General features: G+C 56.4%; 1 protein-coding gene across 2 annotated transcripts in view; it reads left to right on the top strand.

Annotated features, from left to right (window-relative positions):
- Positions 1-16,400, top strand: part of LOC115335122 (carboxyl-terminal PDZ ligand of neuronal nitric oxide synthase protein-like) — a 38,477-nt gene that overhangs the window by 19,554 nt on the left and 2,523 nt on the right. For both annotated transcript variants that reach the window (XR_003921368.2, XM_030000368.2), the window contains exons 3-10: positions 9,096-9,188; positions 9,886-9,944; positions 11,432-11,540; positions 11,951-12,092; positions 12,475-12,635; positions 14,121-14,288; positions 15,230-15,395; positions 15,948-16,305. Coding sequence is in view for 1 of the 2 variants with exons in the window: in XM_030000368.2 (XP_029856228.1) it covers positions 9,096-9,188; positions 9,886-9,944; positions 11,432-11,540; positions 11,951-12,092; positions 12,475-12,635; positions 14,121-14,288; positions 15,230-15,395; positions 15,948-16,305 (1,256 nt within the window). In the remaining variant the exon portion in view is untranslated. The remainder of the gene's footprint in view (positions 1-9,095; positions 9,189-9,885; positions 9,945-11,431; positions 11,541-11,950; positions 12,093-12,474; positions 12,636-14,120; positions 14,289-15,229; positions 15,396-15,947; positions 16,306-16,400) is intronic.

The raw sequence follows: 16,400 nt of genomic DNA on the forward strand, positions 1-16,400 counted from the left end.
CAAACTGAAGCACAACCCACAGCAACCCCCTCTCTGTTGGCAGTTAGGGCAGCCCTCCTAGAAATCCGTGTTTCTCAGGCCGCCTGATACCACTGATGGATCCCAGCCCTCTCGAGCAGGGGGGCATCAGGCAGATCCCTACCTGCTCTGTGCACCTTGCTGCAGAGGAGCAGACCTCAGTTCCTACTGATGTGAGTGGATGCCTGCTTGCATTTCTCCATCCTCACACTAAGGAGCAGTTTAGGGTTTCTCTCCGAATCCATCTACGCTGTAAATAGGCTCTCAAAGTCAGAGAGAGCGTGGCTCAAGACTACAGGGTCCTGAGCTGCTCTGGAGGCTATTGCTAGGTGACCACGGGGACTGCAGCCCCACTGGGGATCACAAGTTCATACATGCCATGCAGTGCCAATGCGTAATCCTCACTGAGTGGGTGCTGGAAAGTCCCAATTTCAGCTCTCTGCTCTGCCTTGACTTGCCAGGTGAACTCTTGATGAATAAGCCAGCCTCAGTTTCCCATGTTGGGACTCTGGCTAATGTCTGCCCACCTCAGAAAAAGAGCTACAGCTCAGGATTCACATCCGTGAAAATTTGAAGCATGTAAAGCTCTGTTCAGGAAAGGTCTTCAGATTAGTCAGCTCCCAGTGTGGCTGGTTTTGAATATTTATGAAAGCAGAAAGTTGTCAGGTATGTTTTGCTGAGCCGTACAGCTCCTTTCCTGAAAGGAACAGTTTTCCCTAAACAGTGCTTGGAGGCTTGTTTACCTCAGTCTCTCCATGAGCCCTCACTCCACCAAGGTGACAGGCAGGAAAAGTCTGGAATGATACCAGGCAGGGTGTCTGCAAGGGGACACAGAGGGCACACAAGCTGTTTGGGCTGAAGCAACCTGTCAGTGCTTTATTTCAATACAATCAGAGCCCTAAAGCTGTTCTGGGGAAGGAATGTCCAGAGAGTCTGGATCCAGAGGTTGCTCTCCCATTATCCACAAACTGCTTCCCTGCGGCTTCCAAAAACCTGACAGGAGAGTGGCAGCACCTGGTACTGCTTCCTAAGGGATTATTTTTTTTCCTCTTAGACCCTAAGCACTGTTGTAGCTTCACTCACACACATCACTCCAGAGCATCTCCAAAGCCAAAGCAGGAGTTAGGAGGAGGCAGCCTGGCCAGGCATGCCCAGCATTCCTGGTGTTGCCTCTTCCAGAAACCTCTGTCCCCTAAAGAGAGACAGAAAACACCTGCATCTCTGCAGAGAGGTGAAGCACAGCCAGAGACAGGACAAAGAGGACTGGGCCAAGCCTGCATGCCCTTTTCCATTTAGAGGCAACTTTCAAAAAGCTACTTGTGGAGCTGCAGTTGTGAGCTAAGCCGGGAACTGGCTAAACACGGCTGAAGGGCCCTTATGGTGGCTGAGGGGTTGTGGGGCACAGGTCCAAGAAGACCTGCAGATTAGACCAATTAAAATAGTGCTGACAATGCCAAACAGGAGACTCCAGAAATGCACATATTTTCTTAGCTTAATTCAGGTTTTTGCAATTTCCTCCAGTGCCTTTCATCCCTCCTCCCCCTCAATCCACAGCTCTACTTGCAGTGAGGGGCTGACCACCAAGTTCAGGCATTAGTGAAGGGTTTGGCAAACAGACCCCTCATTAGCGAGGTGCTTGTGCATCTCCTTGCACCAAGGCAGCCGTGAGGGGCCAGGGAGCAGCAGGAGTGGCTTTGCTCCCTCAGTGAGGAGGAGCTGGAAGCCAACCACAATAATATGGCTGGCAGGGTAGGGGCATCACCAGCTGGGGCCCCATCCAGTCATACCTGAGCAAGGTGAGCAGAGCAGACCCTGGGTAGCAGCCAGGTTCAGCTAAGAGTCCAGATCATCGGGAAGGTCCATGCTGATGAGACAGATACAAGGCCAGGCTGGGAAGTCAGTCTTCAAGTTGGAATCAGCAGGTCCCTGGCCAGGCATGGCTGTGGCTGAGCTGGAGACCAACACTCCTACACCAGAGCTCAGGAAGGGGTTGTGGGCCCAGATCTGAGCTTAAATGGAGCCCATGTGCCCATGGGTGGAAGTGGGGGTGAAGACCCCAGGTGAGGCTGGTCAGGACCATTAAAACCTCTTCACAACTGGTCCCTGTGAAGTGGCCAAAGCGAGAAGAGCCAGAGGCGTCAGCACAGCTCACTGAGAGATGGTCCCAGCAAGGCAGCTGGGCTTGGTGGGAGGCTTTGGAGCAGGAGCACTGTCCTCCAGCTAGAGCCAAGTGCTGGGACTCCATAATCCTGGAGCCCATCCCCTGCCCCTTGGCCAACCTTACGAGTACCTCTGCTTCCACTTCCCAGCTCTGAGAGTTACCCGTCTGCCTGACCAAGCCAGTGTTGGGAAGCAGATGATTTTGTGTACCTTAGATGTGGTCTTCTGGGGAGATTTTGAGCACAAAGACTGGATTTTCCCGTTAATCCTTTCCTCACAGCTATGCAACAAGTTGTCTCCAGCTCCTGCACCTGAGCAGCATCTGCAGATCCGCCGTGCACAGGGCACCAGCTCCAGGCCAGCCGCAGCAACCCTATCAATAAATCATCTGTGGCTAGTCCATCCCGTGGTGCTTTTCTTGCCAAGACTAATCAAAGCTTAGTCTGTAAGCAGGTGTCTGCAGCTCAGGCTGTGGCCAGGGACGTCAGCATTGCTGGGTGGAGACTGAGCCTGTGGTTTGGGTGGAATCCTTGGGAAAGAATGTATGGAGCTCCCCAGGGACAGCATGCTGTGCCGGGGACCCTGCTCCTGCTGCCCACGTCTCCTGGGGGGGCATCTGCATGAACTGCTGGGCAGGAAAGGACCAATATAGAGGAGTCCTGGGGAGGAGAGTGTGGCGGGACCTTCTGGTGGGTGATCACCAGGGTCCTGAACCCCACGGATGGTGCTAAGAGGGACAAGGGCACAATGCCAGTCACCAGAGGTTGCACCCAGATTAAGAAGGGGACAGAGAGGGTTACACTCAAACGTGCCAACTCAGCCCTTGACCAGCCGGCTCCCGAGAAGAATTAGAAAAGGGGAGAAGGGGATTGCCGAAGCCTGCAGCCACAGGTGGGCCCTGACCCAAGGTCCGGCACAGAAGCTTGCACAGAGAGCTGCTCCCCACAAACGGGCTGAAGCCACATCCCGGCACCCCAGCCCCGACTCCAGGGCTGGAGCACAAACCTGCAAACGCTGTCCTGCATCATTGGAAGAGTCCGAGTCCGGCTGGGCTCTGCAGGCAGCAACACTGCTGCCAAAGCACAGAGCTAGGAATAAATAAATAAATCCTGTGTGATGAACTGTGGTCACATTTCCTTGCTGCCCCTTCAGGGACTCCCAGAAATCCAGCGGGGCCGCGATAGCTCCTCGGCCCTCTTCAGCTCGCTGCGTGGGGAGTGGGCTGCGGTATCTACAGAGAATTTGTTGGATGGTGGAAGGAGCTAATTTAAATGAGAAAAAAAGACTTCGGGTGTGTTGCCAGCATTCTCCTTGCCTATTGTACTCCCCCTTTGGTTTCTGCTTTCCACTGAACAGTTTTATGTTTCCAAGGATCATAAATTCTCATTTTTCCACTGGGCAGGAGGTGCACTCCTGGACTCCACCACTTCCTGCGTCGCTTTTATGTCCGTGTTGCCCAGTTACTGCAGCCCAGACCCAGACTATGCCCGACGGCATTCACACCGGCCACGTCCCCGGGAGCGTGCGCCCTGCCGCCGGGCACTGGGAGTTCATAGGATTCAGACAGGCACATGCTTCCCAAGACGAACAAAGGAAAGGCCATAACCCAGCGGTTTCCAGCCGGAGGCCTCGAGGGAACGGCTGTGGCTGACCGGTGAAAACGCCGCTGCCTGGCAGGGCTGTCGCGGGAAGGTGTGATGCGATGTGATGCAGAAGGGGCCGTGGTGACTCGTGGAGGGGGGGATCGGAGGCTGGACCGCAGCCTGCGGTCCAAAGGGTATGGGAACTGACACTGCTCGTTTGTCAGCTCCGAGGCGGCACGCAGCGCTCGGCTAAGCTGCACTTGCTGGGAGAAGAGCTCAGGAGTTTTCTGTAGCATCAGTTCCAAGCGGCAGCACTCCAGCTATCCGTAGTTCAAACAGCAGTCGAGATATAACGCCGTGTCCTCATGCCGTGCGGGTCAGTTTGCTTTGAAACTAGTTACATTCCCGAACTTGAAATACTTGGCTTCATCATGGCTTGAACTGCTAAAATGGCGCTCATATGGTATCAGAGGTTGCGTACTGGGGCGGGAGGGAAGGATGCCACCCACGCCGCTGGGATGCGGCCGTGTGCCAGCCTGGGAGCGGGAGCGGGGACCGGTGGGTCCTGCCGGGGTGACACTGCCCGGAGCCGGTCTGTCGGGGGGCAGAGCCGAGCAGATCGCCACCTCCTCATTGCCATGCTCCCGGTGTCCGTCTGGCAGGCGAGGTTTGGGAAGGGGCTGTGACTGCTTATTGTTGTGGGGTTGTTTATGGACACATACATCCTGCAGCCTGCCAGGCCGGGACGGGGCAAGGGGAGGCTGGGGGCAGGACAGCAGGCTGAGGGCTGGCTGGAGAATTTACAGCTGCAGGAAGAAGTCGTCCATTTCCAAGCCTGTGGCATCTTCCTCTGGGCACGCAAACAAAGTCCTTACCCGGCGGCAATTGGAAGCACTGATGTACTCCTGTTTGTTTCAAAAACCTGGAGAGCCTCTGCCTTAATTTGCCTTAATTCAACTTGGGCTGCACCGCAGCAAACACCATTTGAACTATGGCTGGGAGCGTGCCCTGGCTCTGCCGGCACTCTCGAGTCTGGCCCTTCTGCTCTTTGTTAATGGGAAAGATGCATTTTTTTGGAAACAGAGACTGCCTCTAAGACTTGCAAACTCTCTATTTTATGACAGTTTTCATTTGCATAATGAGGGCCCTGATACCTTCAGTAATTAATCACATTAAGAATTGCTTCTTTGAATAACTCTATTCATGCAAGTTGTTCTTAGTGCTGGAAACTGCATATGATTTCCAACGTGCATTAGCCCATCTCTTTCATCAGCAGATGGAAGCTGGTAACTGCATGTGTAATTTATATCTGCTTGGGTGGAATTATCAGATGAAATATGCATTACACGGCGCCATTAACATTTCTAGTCATACAGTCTTTAGCTCTTGGGTAAGTTAATATTACATGCCAACAGTGTGTGGGACTGTAGGAAAGGCAAGGACTCGAACACAGGGATTTAAAAGCAGAAATGGAAAGTATTCCAGGTCAGACACATCAGAAATAGAATTAATGAAGCTGCTAAATTAAATGAGATGCATTGCCCTTTGTTGACCTGCATTTTTTTATAAAATGTCCCATCTTTTCTCCATGGCTAAGAAAGCTGCCAGGCTTGCCTGCTGAATCGCCACTTGTAAGGGCAACTCCAGATCCTTTAACATCCGGAAAGCTTTCCCCCATAGGATAGCACAAGCAGCAAGAGAATAACAATTGAATCTCGGAAGGCAGCAGAGAAGATGAACACTGCTGTGTGGGTTTGGATTTGTCGGTAACCTTGACAAATTTGGAAAAAAATATCACATCTATTCAATAGTAAGAAAAAAAAATAATCAGTGACTTTGCTTTCTGACGCCAGTGCCAGGTTAGCCAGGAGTCTCGTGCTCAGATGTATGTTGGTTTATGCATGAACATTTTTAGAAGTGATAAAGTCTGCTGTCTTGGAGTGCATTTTTTCATGTGCTTTTTTGTCCTTATATAAATCACAGTTAATTAAAATACCGATTCCTGCTTGGTAGGAAGCAATTAGGTGACTGAAGCTGTATCCCATCTGCCTCTTACGCGTTGAGGTGGAGAGAGAGTCCAATCCAAGCCGGCGCAGCATGTGCTCGCGGGGCTTTCGCCCAGCCCTGCCCTCGGGAGCTCGGTGCTCTCACCCAGCTGGCGTTACCGCTCCGCGTGCTGAGCAGCCGGTCAGGGCCGGGCCATCCTACGGCTCCTGCTGCTTGAGGGTTTTCACCCTTTAGAAAGAATTTTGGGGCCCAGTGGTTTTGATTGTTTTCAGGCCAAGCTAATTCTGCCCGTGGCTGGGACGGCGGCACCTCTGCCACGGGGAGCGTGTGTTGGCTGTTTGCGGGGGCTCTGGCGAGGATGCAGCGGCGGCCAGGAGCTGCGCGGAGCGAGCAGGACCGGCAAACTCATCGGCCTCCTTCCTCGCTGACGATGCTGTGGCAAAGGGCTGCATCCTGAGCGGAGCCCGAGGGTGCTGCCTGCAGATTGCAAGGGTCAAAACTGCTTCAGACGCCGTGTGCGGGGTGTGCGTGTCGCTGGGGCAGGGGGAGAAGCTCTGAGCTTTGCTCCAGCCCACCCCGTGTGCCTCCCCAGCCCCAGCCGCCCCAGCACGGCTCGGCACCAGCCCGTGGCAGGGGCAGAGCGTGCCGGTCAGCTTACGCCGGCTGTACGGCTCCGCTTGGAGCTGAAGCCCCGTGCCTGTCCCAAAGTCAGGTGTGGTAGCTGGCTGGGGTTCCTTGGGTTTACAGAGACTTGCCATCACTCCTGGCAGCACCTGGAGATGCACTGCTGCTGCTCCTGATTGTTCCCTTCTGTCCAAGGGAGAAAGAAAAAGCATCTCTGCAAAATCCAGACTTGGACTTTGCTTAAAGCCTTTGAGTAAAGAGCCTTGTTTGAATGTAATTGCACCCCTGTTGCTACAAGGGGAAAATACACTGTATTGCTCGCTCTTTCTTGGAAAGCTCGGCTAGTATTTTCCCAGCCATTTGTGTATAAAGAAAGATAAATAGCTCTTTAGCGGGTAGAACAATCTATCCCGGTTTTATTGACATTCATGCAAGCAGACAAGGAGAAACAGTTTGGCAGGGCTGAACGTAGGGGAGGGGGAAGCTCCAGCCCAGCGGAGCTGGGAGCACCCAGCGAGGCTGGGCTGGAGGTGCCAGGGGACCGAGGGGCTGCTCGGGCAGAGGGTGGGAGAAGCCCTCTCGGGTGCCGAAACCGGCGAGCCCGGCTGCCTGGCCTCAGCCCCGCAGATATGTGCATCTCCTGCAGGTCCCCCCCTGGCCCGCGACAGTCTGCAGGATGCACTTGACACCTCACCCATCATTTCATTGCTCCCTATAAATAAAAAACGTGTATAGCAAATTTAGCTCTGGCTTCACACACAATGGTGCTATAGATAGATTTTTTTTTTAAAGAGCTTGTCTCAGAGTAATAATTCATGGGGAGATCAAAAGGCTATGGTTTAATCCGGGGTCTGTCTGATACCATAAACCTTGCAGAGTGCTAAGAATTCAATGAGCAGCATCAAAAGCCTGATAAACATGAAAGCCACCCAATTTTCTGCCTGTAAGGCTGGCGTGGCTTACAATGGGTGCTGAGGAGCTGGAAAGACGCGTATCTTCTCTGCAGTGCTTGGGTGCCATGCTGACACGGAGCCACACACAGAGTCCTTCAACTTCAGGCTCCTGAAAGAGGTGCCTGGACTCCCTTAACATCTCAATCGCTACCTGCAGCTCCGCCGACTGTATAAAGAGATAAGATTTCTAATTAGGTGTCTAATTACACAGCGTAGGTAGGCTTCAGGCTGCACTCTGCCGCTTGGCATCGCCTTGTCGTCCGTGTCTGGGAGTCACGCAGTCTGCGTTGATCCTCCAAAGCGACGTGGCAGAGGCATCCCAGGAGACAGCGGAGGCTGGTGGTGGAGCAGAGGCAGCTCCCATTCCCGGCAGCATTCCATGGGAAGGCTCGGTGGCACAGTGCTCGCCAGCGAGGTGGCTGGCTGTCCTTGGGGGGACAGGACGCCGCAGAGGGGGGCTGCATCACCCTGGCACCTTGGCAGGAAAAGCTTGCAAGCTGCTTCCAATGTGACAAACTGATGGAAGATATGGCTAGAGCCCATCCATAGCCTGTTTTCTGGTAGACCATGACTAACAGCATGTGGAGAGAGCCAAGAGCCGTCGGGGAGTGAGGGCAGAGGCACAGGGGGAGGCTCGGCTTCAGCCACGCTCGCTCACGCTCGTGGCCTTGCTGCGGCCGCTTGCACGGCAGAGCCAGCAGGCACTGGTGTCCCTGTGATGTCCCCTTTGCCGAGTCCCAGCTCCGTTACAGCACCATTGACATTATTAGTCTATTAAAGCAGGGGATTTGTAACCTCTGCTTTCCAGCTATGGTAACTGTACATTGAGTTAATCCAAAGGATTTATTTTTTAATAGATACACAGTGGCTGTTACTGTAGCTGCAGTGATAGTAATGGGCGTGCTGGTTTAGATAAATTGAGGATCTGGCCCAGGAAGGCTGGATTTCAGACAGGAACTGCGAAAAATATGGGGTATCAAAATGCTGTATTTGGAAGCCGAAAATAGTGCCTAAAATGGGGCCAGTAAGGATCAGCACTGTAAATACAGGTCTCCAGAGTGGAAGGGCTCTGCCATGCTTCTAGCTGCTAGCAAAAGCAACATTTAAAAGCCAGCAGTTTAATTTTTAACACAAATGGAAGTGAGTTCAGACTGCAGACACCTGCAGGTGAGGAGCTGGATTTTTCTCCAGAGATACCGAGCCCACTGAGGTTAATGTGATTATGCAAATGACTGAGGTATAATTGCATTATTGCCACCCATCTGGCCCTCCCTGCAATTCATAAGTGATTTTATACTCCCCACGCACCGCAGCGCTGCTATACAAGGGCACTGGTGATGCCATAAATCACTGCTTGGTGTTTGCTGCAAGTGCCGTCTCCCCGTCAAGCCTCTGGTGCAGAGTCCCGCTGGACCAGGCATGGCCAACGCATCAGGAAAGTTCTTCCTGGATCCGAATTAACGGTCTCTGGATGTAGTCCAGGGGATCGAGCTCTGCTTGTCCTCTCCCAAGGGACGCTCCTGGCTCCTGACAAAGCCAGGATCCTGCCCGGCATCTCAGCTACAGCAGCGGGTCCTTCCCAACATGGATTTTCTTAGCAGGATAAAGCAAATTCCTACTTCTCTCGGCAGTTGGGATTAAACACAAACCTGACATTTTCATGTAAAGCACTGACTAATACCGCACTAATACTGTCCCACGTACCCCCCAATACTACCTCTCTTCTAACCTGGGTTTTTCTTCCCATCAGTATGAATTCAAAGCCAAAAACATTAAGAAGAAGAAAGTGAGCATCATTGTGTCTGTGGACGGGGTGAAGGTGATTCTGCGCAAGAAGCAGAAGGTGAGACTTCTCCAGCCCAGCTGGGGCACCTGGGGCCAGAGCACCCGGGATGTTGGCTTTGACCGTGTCTGGATATTACCACTGCTCAGGATAGTCACACTTCTAACCCAAACTGTCCTTTTCTTAAAAACCACCCAGAATTTTCACGACAAAACACTCAATTTTTCATCAAACTGATAACAAAACCTTGCTGAAAAAAGAGTGGGAAAATTACACTGTGGGAAGAGGATTTTTTTTCTGTCACAGAATGTCAAGCTTTCAGGAAATACAGTTTTTTCTTGTTAATACCAGTAGGCTTTTTCTGCACTGCCTGGGCTGAGCACCCCTCAGCTCTTTGCCCAGGCTGTGCTTCCCACCGAGCTGAGCCAGCAGCTGGATCCAGATCTCCTAAGACCTAGCTCAGAGCCTTCTTCCCCAAAACGTGTTACTCTTCTGCATATTTGATGCTACAAATTAATCTTAGGGACCACATTCAGCCCTGAAAGCTATGATCAGATGACTGGATATAATAAATGATCAAAGAAATCTATTTTTATCCAAGATACCGATGAAAGAGCCATTGTTCATATAGTCACAGTGTAGCCTGGATTTTGGCTTGTGACAAATGCACCGTTCTCCAGGGCTCCTGCCCATCAGCATGTTGGAGTTTCTTTTTTACCTGACCCACTGTAATTTTGTTTCTGCCCTCTGCTTACAGAGAAAGGAGTGGACCTGGGACGAGAGTAAGATGGTGGTGATGCACGATCCTGTGTACAGGTACGCAGCAGGGGATTTAGACCAGCTAGGTCCAATCAGCCCTGAGCGATGCATATCCATCCTCCCGCTTGCTGAGTTACCTCCACCAAGGCTGGCTTGCCAAAGGACCATGTAAAATTAACAAGGTTGCAAAATTCCCGCTGATGGGGAATCCTTTTCATACATTTTTGAGAGTGAGATGGACTGATCTAGCTTTGAAGCTGGCTCTGCTTTGAACAGGGTTAGACTAGATGACCCCCAGAAATGTCTTCAACCTGAATTACTCTCTGATTCTGACCCTGAAGACAGGCTTCCCGCGGTTTTCCTTCAGAGCATGGCTCGCTGTGTGGTTCTGAAGAAGGGCCCTACTCTAAGGCGTAAGTGCTTACAGAGAATTGACTCATACAGGATGTGTAAGATGGCATCGACTTCCCATAGCACCTGCCATGGGATCTCGGAGTATTTTGGAGACCACAAGCCCCACGCAGAGGTTTACATTGCACGTAAACCTGATGCCTCAGGAGCCATCAGGGATGGCTTCCTTGAAGGCAACCCCAGCGATGGTGTGTAGCCTGTGGACACAGTTAAGAGCACAGGTTGCACCAGGCTGTTAGATCTGCCAAGTGAATAATTGTACCACGAGCGCGAAGCCCGCATCCCTCAGGGCTAGGATCACCAACATTGGTTTTCTGGGTCAGTGCCCTTGGTGAGGAGATAAGGAGCGGAGAACGTGCTGATGCATTATGCGTGCCTATCTCTCACTTCTGGCATTCTTTAAAGATTATTACAAGATGTGGTACATAGGCAATAATTGCTCCAATTGCAAGTTCAACACAAAAAAATTCCAATTACAGAAAAGAGTAAAAGAGAAAAACATTTTAAGAATCCCTTTGGTTTCTTCCCTATTCAGAGCTGAACTCACTTGTCACATTTTTACCCAATTAAATCAAACATATAAAAAGGTCTTTAAAAATGGTTTTGTAGCACGGGGAGGAGAAAGAGTCAGCCTGAATAGGAGAGACAGAAATCCTCTGCGTACACTCAGCATCCCTGGGAGAGGCATCCGGGGGATGCTGCCTTTTGTGCTGTGCCACCCGCCTGCTGCTGAGAATGGACCCGCGCCGGGTCCCCGGCCTGGCTGCACCGAGGCGGGCAGGACATTCGCTGTACAGGCAGTAGTGCCACGCTGCAGCCCAGGCAGGGATTAATTGCTGGGCCTAAAAATAGCCACATGCTTTCCAATACTATAGATTTTTTAGCTTTCCCACAGCATCTTTAAAAAGCTTTTGTCTACTTCAGAAACCAGAAGGTTTTCCATCAAGCCACTCTCTAAATCCATCGCCTCCTGCCTTGAAAATTGCAGGAGGGGCCATGCACCAGCATCGCCTCGTTCCTCCAACCCTGGGTGCTGTGAGCCGGCCTGTCCTGGGGACACACGGGAAACGAGGTTGTCTGGGGGGCAGAGACTCCCCTGGGTATTTAATTCCCTTTGTCTCTCTCCCACCTAGAATCTTCTATGTGTCTCACGACTCGCAAGACCTGAAAATATTCAGTTACATCGCAAGGGATGGTGCTAACAACTCCTTCAGGTGCAACGTCTTCAAATCGAAGAAGAAGGTAGGATGCTTCGGCTGGGTCACCCCCGGGCGAGGGGTCTCCGAGGGACCTCGCACCTTCCCTTGCGGGAGCCAAAGTAACCGCTGGGTTGGAGGGCGCAGAACCCTGGGGAGAGACCGAGGCAGTGCCGGTGCTGGATGTCCCCAAAAAAACGTGCCTGGTGCCTGTCCCCTCCTGGCCCAGCCCGGGCAGCAGCACAGCCCACGCAGAGATAAGAGCTCATCTCCGAGAGCGCGGGACCGGGGCGGGGGGGATGCTGTGTGTCAGGTCCAGCGGTGGACACCAGTGGAGAAAAGACGGCATGGGAAAAGTCGGCAGCGTGGGACAGCCCCGGGGCGGGAAGCGGGAGGAAGACTCCCAGTTCTCCCACCGGCGGCGGGGGCCTGAGCGGCGGCGGGTTTGCTCCGCAGAGCCAGGCGATGCGGGTGGTGCGCACGGTGGGGCAGGCCTTCGAGGTGTGCCACAAGCTGAGCCTGCAGCACGCCCTGCAGAACGCCGACGGGCAGGCGGACGGCGCCAGCGACAAGTCGGCCGAGGAGCAGCCGCTGGAAGGTGACGCGGGGTTCCCCGCGGGGCGCGGGCAGACCCCCCTCCCTCGGCAGCGGCACCGGGGGTGCTTTGGGGTGGGGAAACATGTCCTTCGTGGGCCAGGTCTAGTGACAGCGAGAGCCTTGGGCCCCTGCGGATGGGGGGGCACGGGGAAGCCGCTCCGTCTGCCCGCTTGTGCTGGGTGCACCGGGATGGCAGAGGCTGAGCCCCCCCTGCCCAGCGGGCTGAGGGTCTGCAGGCACCAGCCCCTTCCTCCTGCCCCTCTGCAGCACGCCGAGACTTGAAGCAAGTCCTGGCCTCGTCCCTGAGCTACCACCCCAGCTCCTTGCTGCGATCCTGCGGCGGCTGGGGGGAGCTTGGGTTTATTTATCCATCTTGTTTGAAGTTCACCAGATAAAGGGCTCCAAGATCACGGATGCGGACGAGGTTGGCATCGACTCTGACAGCATCTGTGTGTCCGAGAGGGGACCCGGAGAGCTCCCCGCTGGCAGGGGGGACCTCGGCATGCTGAAACCTGGGCAAGCCTCAAAGGATAAGAACTGCCAGGTAATGGGGGGACAGTCCACATGCCCTGACGCTGCTGGGGTCCCTCTGCTCGGAGTCACTGTATCACAGCTTGATTTGGAGGGGCTTTCATGGAGACCCCCCCCCTCCTGGCTCCCTGCTTTTGCAGCCCCTGTGGCAGGACACGGCGTTCGGCAGCCGGTTTACCCGCAGATAAGCTGTGTCCCAGTGCTGGGGCAGGGGGAGAGGAGAGAGTTGGGAGCGGGGCCACGGCGCATGGCTAAGCGGGCTTCAAATGCAACGCGGGAGAGCCCACCAGTGCGGGCAGGGCAGAGCACAGAGGGGCTCTGCTGGAGCGATCGCCCAGCGCTAGAAAGAAGCGAGGCAGGACCCCCCTCCCGCAGCAGCATCCACATAACAGGTGGAAACTAAGAGGAGGCATCTTTGGCGAGGCAACCGTTTCCCTGCCATCCGGGGTGGATTTCTGTGCCCCCAGCAGCAACCCCCAGCTCCCCTCGTCCCCCAGGCCCAGGGAGCAGCGTCCCCGAGGGAGCCCAGCCCCAGCAGCGCAGGCACGCAGGGCACATTTGGCGTGAGCGGTGGTTTCGTCGTAATGAATAGCTGCTCTGCAGAGCTTCTCAGTGAGCGCTTCCCGGCGGCCTGAATGGCATCGCTTCATCTCACACAATTGTATCGCTTGCAGGGCCTGGCTGAAAACAGCTGCGGTGAAACGCACTCAATGGGATTCATTTCCGTGGCTGGAAAGGCAGGGCTTTCCTGCGCTTTCCTTCTGGGTGCTGGAGCTGCCCAAGCAGGGGAGGGCAGGGGGCAGGAAAAGCAGCGGCCACGGGCCAGCTCCCAGCGGGACACGCTGCGAGGGGAACCGTCCCAAAACACCCCCGCCGCCAGGGTGGGAGGCTGCCTGCCGGGGGGGGGGGGACGGACTCGCTGCCCGGCTCTGGGCCGCATGCCGAGACCCCCGGCGTTACGGAGGGCCAGGTGAGCCACGCACGGGGCCACCGCACGGTCCCCGAGGCAGGCGAGGTGGCTGCGAGCTCACCCACCGTGGGCTGCGTGCTGCCCTTCTCATGCGGAGCATCTCCAAGGGCTGCGACCCCTGCAGCTTTTTAAAATGCTGATGGCCCCGGCACTGAACTGCTGCTGCCACTGGCGAATGCTTCGGGCAACAAGCTGCCTCGTGGGGAAGGTGGTGGGGTGTTTGGATCACTCCCTGCCACCTCCACCCCGGGGACCTGCCGTCCCCGTTTGGAGCTACGGCCAGACGCAGGCGATGCCGCCCTGCCGGCTCTCTGGGAGCAGGAGTCGCTCCGAAACGTGCTGTCCTGGGGACAGCGTAGTTGTGCAGCGCCTGACACCAAGCCCAGGGCTGCGCCCCTCAAAAGTCCCTTGGTGCCAGGGTCGCGGGGGCCGCTCTGCTGCGCTGGGGTCAGTGCTGTGGGGAACCACCATCCGAATCCCAGCCCGAGCCGGTCGGTCCGCTCACCCTGCCCGTTTCTTTGCGCCCAGGATGCCGAGAACTGTTCCCTCCACCTGGCCAGCTCCCAGCAGCTGCTCAGCCCGAGCAGCCCCTGCTCCTCAGCCTCCATCACCCCGCTGGCCTCCCAGCACTGCCTCCAGCTGCTCCAGCAGCAGCTCCTCCAGCAGCAGCAGCAGACGCAGGTGGCCGTGGCCCAGGTACGCGTCCTGCCCTCCCTGCGCACCAGCCCTTCTCCTCTCCCTGCTCCAGCCTCCGGCCGGGCTGGGCTGGCAGCGGGGGCAAGCGCCCTGTGCTGTTGGGGGAGCGGTACGGGGAGCTCGCAGCCTTGCTCGCAGCGTAGCGCGCAGCATTGCTCGCAGCATTGTTTACAGTATAGCTCGCAGCATTGCTCGCAGCCTTGCTCGCAGCATTGTTTACAGTATAGCTCGCAGCATTGCTCGCAGCATTGCTCACAGCATTGTTGACGGCATTGTTTACAGCGTAGCTCGCAGCATTGCTCGCAGCCTTGCTCGCAGCATTGTTTACAGCGTAGCTCGCAGCGTAGCTCGCAGCATTGCTCGCAGCATTGCTCACAGCATTGTTTACAGCGTAGCTCGCAGCATTGCTTGCAGTATAGCTTACAGCATTGCTCGCAGTGTAGCTCACAGCGTAGCTCGCAGCCCGGCTCAGCTCCCCCAGCCATGGAGCTGGCTACACACATAGATCCCCCAGGCCGCTCTAGCAGGGTCACAGGGGACCCCCCCCCAGAGCCCCCAGCTCCCTTTTCATCCCATTTTTCAGAAGCCAACCGCCCCGTGCCTTTTCCCCCAAACCGGCAGCAGAGCAGGGAGCCCGGTGCGCCCCTCCCCCCCCCCGGGCTGGGCACTTCCCCAACTCATTTAATGTTATGGGGGGGGGAAGCAGCGGAACCCCCTCTCCCTCCTATCCCCCCCCCCCCGTGGCTCGGAACGGACACCCACCCCCCACGAGTCACCGGCGAGGGGGGGTGCCGCGGCGGGGCCGGCAGGGGGCGCTCGAGTCCCGCCGCGCCGCTGATGGCGGGAGATGGCGGGAGATGGCGGGAGATCGCGCGGACGCTGCGGGGGTCGGTGCGTGTGTGTCCCGTGTCGTGTGTCCCCGTCCCCCCCCCCCCACGCAGGTCCAGCTGCTGAAGGACCAACTGGCGGCCGAAACGGCGGCGCGGATCGAAGCCCAGGCCCGGGTACGGCAGCTCCTCTTGACCAACCGGGACCTGCTGCAACACGTCTCCTTGCTGGTGCGGCAGCTGACGGTGCTGGAAGCCCGGGAGCAACACCGGCAGCCGGGTGAGAACAGCCCCCCCCCAGCCCCGCACCGGGGTGAAGCCGGGGGCGGCGGGTCCGCCGCCCCCGGCTTCACCCCGGTGCGGGACGAGGGTTGCTTGGGTGCTGGGGTGCTCCCGGCATCATCCCTCTGGACCATCTCTGCACCCCTCGCGGTCCCAGGGAGCAGCTGGAATGATCCCAGCGCCATCCCGGCAGGCTCGGGGTGGCTGGGGTTCGGAGCGTCTCCGCACCCCTTGCAGTCATGGGGAGCAATTGGGATGCTCCCAGTACCATCCCAGTAGGCTCTGGGGGGGCTTTGGAGCATCTCTACATCCCTTGCAGTCCCGGGGAGCAGCTGGGATGCTCCCAGCACCAGGGTGCCAGGCTCTGGGAGGGGGCTTTGGAGCATCTCTGCACCCCTCGCAGTCACAGGGAGCAGCTGGGGCATTTCCCAGTACCATCCCAGCAGGCTCTGGGGGGCTTTGGAGCATCTCTGCAGCCCTCGCGGTCCAGGGGAGCGGCTGGGTTGAAGGTCCCCGGCTCTTCACGCACCCCTTGTCCCTCTCTCGCCAGTTGACCGCTCCTTGCAAAACCTGTCCCTGGCTCAGTCCCTCTCCCTGAACCTGAAGAACCACTACAGCTTGGACGTCCACCTGCCCTCCACCTCCACCCCCGCCAGCATCCTGGGCAGCCCCGTGGCCCCCGGCTCGCTGCCAGCCCTGGGCCCCGGGGACTCCTACCTCAACCTCATCAGCCTGGAGAGGGGCGGCCGCCGCTACGGCAGCAAGGAGGGGGACGAGTGCCTGGCTGTGCTGGAGGGGCAGGACGGGCTCAGCCGGCGCGTGGAGGGCTCCGAGGTCAGCGAGTTCGCTCTGCTCAACGGGAGCAGCCGGCAGAAGGTGGACGACACGGACAGAGGGGACGAGGATAGGTAGGATGTGCCACCTCCATCTCCCGCCGGCTGGAATGGGAACACCCCGAGCAGAACCTCCCGCTCCCCACTGCTGCCCCGGCAGGGCTCCCACT

Source organism: Aquila chrysaetos, chromosome 24, assembly GCF_900496995.4.
Source record: "Aquila chrysaetos chrysaetos chromosome 24, bAquChr1.4, whole genome shotgun sequence".
Lineage (NCBI taxonomy): Eukaryota > Metazoa > Chordata > Aves > Accipitriformes > Accipitridae > Aquila > Aquila chrysaetos.